At 59.9% G+C, this 3944-nt stretch overlaps 1 protein-coding gene across 1 annotated transcript in view; it reads right to left on the bottom strand.

The window, feature by feature from the left end:
• The window catches only part of LOC114073358, a 7968-nt gene extending 4050 nt beyond the window's left edge, over positions 1-3918 (bottom strand). Inside the window, exons 1-13 of the mRNA XM_027911127.1 lie at positions 3766-3918; positions 3450-3598; positions 3074-3221; positions 2652-2839; positions 2426-2563; positions 2041-2155; positions 1760-1897; positions 1382-1558; positions 1091-1250; positions 863-1023; positions 642-744; positions 470-526; positions 4-174 (exon numbers count right to left, since the gene is read on the bottom strand). Coding sequence (XP_027766928.1) covers positions 4-174; positions 470-526; positions 642-744; positions 863-1023; positions 1091-1250; positions 1382-1558; positions 1760-1897; positions 2041-2155; positions 2426-2563; positions 2652-2839; positions 3074-3221; positions 3450-3598; positions 3766-3840 — 1780 coding nt within the window. The 5' untranslated portion in view covers positions 3841-3918. The remainder of the gene's footprint in view (positions 1-3; positions 175-469; positions 527-641; positions 745-862; positions 1024-1090; positions 1251-1381; positions 1559-1759; positions 1898-2040; positions 2156-2425; positions 2564-2651; positions 2840-3073; positions 3222-3449; positions 3599-3765) is intronic.
• Between the last annotated feature and the right edge of the window lie 26 nt (positions 3919-3944).

Below are 3944 nucleotides of genomic sequence, written 5' to 3'. Positions count from 1 at the left end.
GACCTCTGGCAGCTGCCCCACAGAGGAGCCTCCCTATTCTGCACACTCTGGAGATGATGTTCAAACTGCTGGAATGTGGAGAAGCCTGAGGTCTCTGGACAGCCATTAGGATTTTCTGGGTTTGAATTGCCAGGCTTTTGATGGCAGCGCTGTCATGAGTCATGCCTTCAATAACTGGAACAAAAGGGAATGAGGCAAGGTCAGTGCCCAGATCTCTGGTGACCCAAGAAGCCCCTCCTGCCAAGGCCATCCCAGCCAGCTTTTGCTATGGCCAGGAGGAGCAGGGCCCAAGGGGATCAGCCAGAAGGTGCTGGCCACCAATACCCCTCATGGCCCTGAAATCTCTCTCTGTTCTGCCCAAGCCATTCCTCATCCATGCAGGGAGCAGAGCCCTCCACAGCCGGGGCAGGATTGCAGCTCCCTGCCCAGGGTCTCTGCTTCTCCACCAGTCCCCACTGCTCTCACTCACCATCAATGACGATCTGCAGCTCAACCTGCTGTCCCCTCAGGTACCTCCCGGCGATCCCTGGGAACACAGATGCTGTCAGGGCCCCAGTGGTGTCACAGCTCCCCCCCAGTGGACGCAGCAGCCGGGGCTGGGGCCGAGCTGCAGTGGGGCGGGCAGGGACCTTGTGGCTCACCTATGAACCTGAGGACCGCCTCTCGCACGGGCTCCTGTGGGCTCTCCAGGTACGGCAGGGCCTGGCAGAGGTACTGGGCCACTCGGCTCTTGTCCTTCTCCAGCTGCAGAAAACAGCAGGGCACAGAGGGAATGGTTGGCTGGGGCTCTGCCCCTTGGCTGGGCACAGTGCCATCCCCACACTCAGGGCCTTGGGGACTGGGGCTTCAGGTCCCTCCTTACCAGGCACTCGCTAAACCTCCACGGCTGCTCTGTCTTCAACAGCTCCACAAGATCCCTCCTCTTCAGCAACCAGGCTGCACGAAGAAGCGCTTTCCAAGAGGCCTGCAGAGCAACAGAGTCCAGGAGATGGCACCACAGCCCAGGGCACAGGACCCGTGTCCCTGGACCAAGGCCAGGGCAGGAGGCAGCCCGGCTCCCTCCTGTTGTGACCCCAGAGCCCAAAAGTACTCACTTCTGCCACTTGCTGGTTCTCGTCGTGCCAGTTGAAGAAGAGCGGCATCAGGCTCTGGTTCACGTGTGACTTCAGGTGTTCTTGTCCTTCATCCACTCCCAACTCCATCACCTTTTGGAAGAGGTGAATGGAGAGCAGTTGCACACGGATGTTGTCCTGATGCAAAGGAAGAAGAAAAGGCCTCAGCACTGGCTGTTCCAGGCCCACCGGGGCACAGGCCTGCAAATGCACAGGCCACAGTTTCCTGACAGCCCCCAGGGCCTGTGGTGGGGGGCACAGAGACTTACGTAGCCAAAGAGTGGTTGCAGCACCTCAGCCAGCTGCAGGGCAGTGGGGGTAGAGATTAGGATGTCTCTGTCCTCAACTTCATTGATGAATATAGAGAGGGCCATTTCGACCAGCTCTCTGTCTGCATCCCACAGAACGTCCATGAGGCTTTGTGTCAGGGTCCGCATGCCGTCAGCCTGTGAGGAACACAAGGCTGTGCTGTGAAGCCAGGAACGGCTGCAGAGCCAACCCCTTCAGGACAGGCCATTGGCCTCCGGGCCCCATGGCAGAAGAGCTGGGAGCAGCTGCCACAGCTCCTGAAGCCCAGCCCAGGCCAAGTGACTGCGTTGTCCAGCCCCAGGATTCCAGCAAGGCTTCAGCCCCTGCCCCCTCCTCACCATCACAGGATCCTTGCTGAGCACCACGAGGCCTCTGAGTGCCAGGCGACGCATCTCTGGGCACTCACTTCTCAGGTGCCTTGCAAGAATCTCCAGGAAGCTGTCGCTCCATTCAGTCATATCCCGGCAGTCAAGGACCTGCAAGGCACGCAGCAGTGACGGGGTGCCCGGCCGGCAGGAGCCTGGACCCGCACAGGGCTGTGCCCAGGCAGCAGCTGCGGCTGCCAGAGGGCTGAGAGGTGGAGGCAGCTTGGCCAGGCAGCGCTCGCCAGCAGGCTCACCTCCACAAGGAAGGCCATGGCAGGAAGCTCCCAGCGGGGCTTGTCCCTGATGAGCAGCCCCAGCAGGCAAAGGGCAATCCAGGAATACAAGGGGCTCGAGGCACGGCGCATCTCCCTGTTAGTGGGAAACAGGCACCATCAACCCTGAGCTGGGTGGGCAAACCTCTGCCAGGGCTCACTCACACAGGCCTGGTCTTTCCCCACCACCCCCGGAAGGGACACCTGCACTCTGGGAGGCGGCTCCTCCTGCGCACCCGCCTCTCCCAGCCTTTTCCAATCTGCTCAGCCATCCCTCACTGACATGGCCCTCTGACCCACGGACACTGTGGGGGTTCCCCGTGCCCAGGCAGAAATGACAGGGGCAGCAGGGACAAGGGGGTCTCACCTGGCCAGTAGACCCACTGCGTAGTGGTGGGTGTCAGCATTGACGAGCGTGTCCCAGCCACGCTTCTGTTCCATTGAAACCACCACATCCTCATACTCAAGGCGGCAAAGTAGGGCCTTTATGGTCAACACTGCAAATCTGTGTGGAGAGTGAAGCCCAGGTCATGCTGGGAGCCCTGACCCAGCCCCAAGGGCATGAAAGGGACAAGAGGACTGGGATGGAGCACCTCTTGGAGTCTGTGGGAAGGCGATGTTGCTCCCAGTATCCCTTCCAGAATGTGTCAACCTCCTCTGGCATCTGCTCTTTGCTGGTGGAAACTTGGAAGAGGAGATCCACGAGGAGATGGGAGGAATAGTCTTTCAATTGCTCTGGGCACTGGGACATCTGGAGAATCTCCCAAACCACGATGGTTGACTGCAAAAGATAAACCACCCGGGCCAGCTCTGAGTGCCCAGATGTCCATGTGGCGGGACCCGAGCATGGGAGGGAAAGGCCAGGGGAGACTCAGGGGGAGCCCGTGGCCTGGTGCCCCTGAACCTGGCCCTAACCAGCCTAGTGCCTGTGGCAGGGAGATGCAGTGTTGGGGAGGAAGGAGACCCACTGGAGAGGTGACCTGGGAAGGAGCCAAAGCCCATTGCAGAAACTCACAGCCAGAGCAAAGACAGGCATATTGTCCCCGTCGGAGGTGGATGAGCTGTGCAATGGCCAGTCCTCCATCACAGAGAGCAGCTTTGGCAGCACCTTCTCCAGTGCTGTTCCCGACGAGGCGATGGTCCTCCACATGCTGGCAGCAGCTCTGCGGGGCCAGAGTTGTGTGTCAGGGGGTGCCGGCCAAAGGGCCTTGAGGAGCAGGGCGGGAGCATGGCAGCAGGATTGGGGCTGACATGGCAGGGCTGGGAAACAGAGGGGCCACAGGGTCCTGGAACTCTCCATCCCTCTGGCAGACCACGTGGGATGGGATGGACAGGGTGAAGGGCTCTAAAGACTGGTGAGCCCCGAGCCCAAAAGGCAGGGGGTCCTGTACCTATCACATGATGGGGCACAGCGCAGGAGGGTGACCACAACATCAGCAGGGTATTCCTTGGTCACCCTCAGAAACTCTGTGAGCAGCTCCTCTTCTGGAGTCACGTTGGCTGTCAGTCTCTGGTGCATGTTCCTGATGAAGGCTGGCACCTGCAGGAGGCATGGGGGAAGAGCTGCCAACTTACCCAGCTTCCCCAACAAGTGCTTCCCTTCCCACCACATGGTGCTGGCCTCAAAGGCTGAGTGGGCCCAGGGGAGCCGACTTGAGGGGCCACACAAGCCTAGGATGGCTTGAGCCCTGACCACGGGCTGCTTACTTGCTTTGCACTGGAGACACCATTCTCCTCAAAAAGATCTGGAGTGGGAGCATAATTCACACTCTCCCTGGCCATGAGGTCAGGGTCTGCAATGCCCTCAGTTGTTGCAGTGTCAACCTCCACAGTGAGATCAGGCAAGGAAATGTCCAAGTTTGTGGGTTCTTCGGTCAACGCGACGT

This window comes from Empidonax traillii, unplaced genomic scaffold, assembly GCF_003031625.1.
Source record: "Empidonax traillii isolate 1590-97213 ecotype Southwest subspecies unplaced genomic scaffold, ASM303162v1 scaffold6178:size11738, whole genome shotgun sequence".
Taxonomy (NCBI): Eukaryota; Metazoa; Chordata; class Aves; order Passeriformes; family Tyrannidae; genus Empidonax; species Empidonax traillii.
The sequence above is the reverse complement of the archived record's forward strand: the minus strand, read 5'-3'. Positions and strand labels throughout refer to the sequence as shown.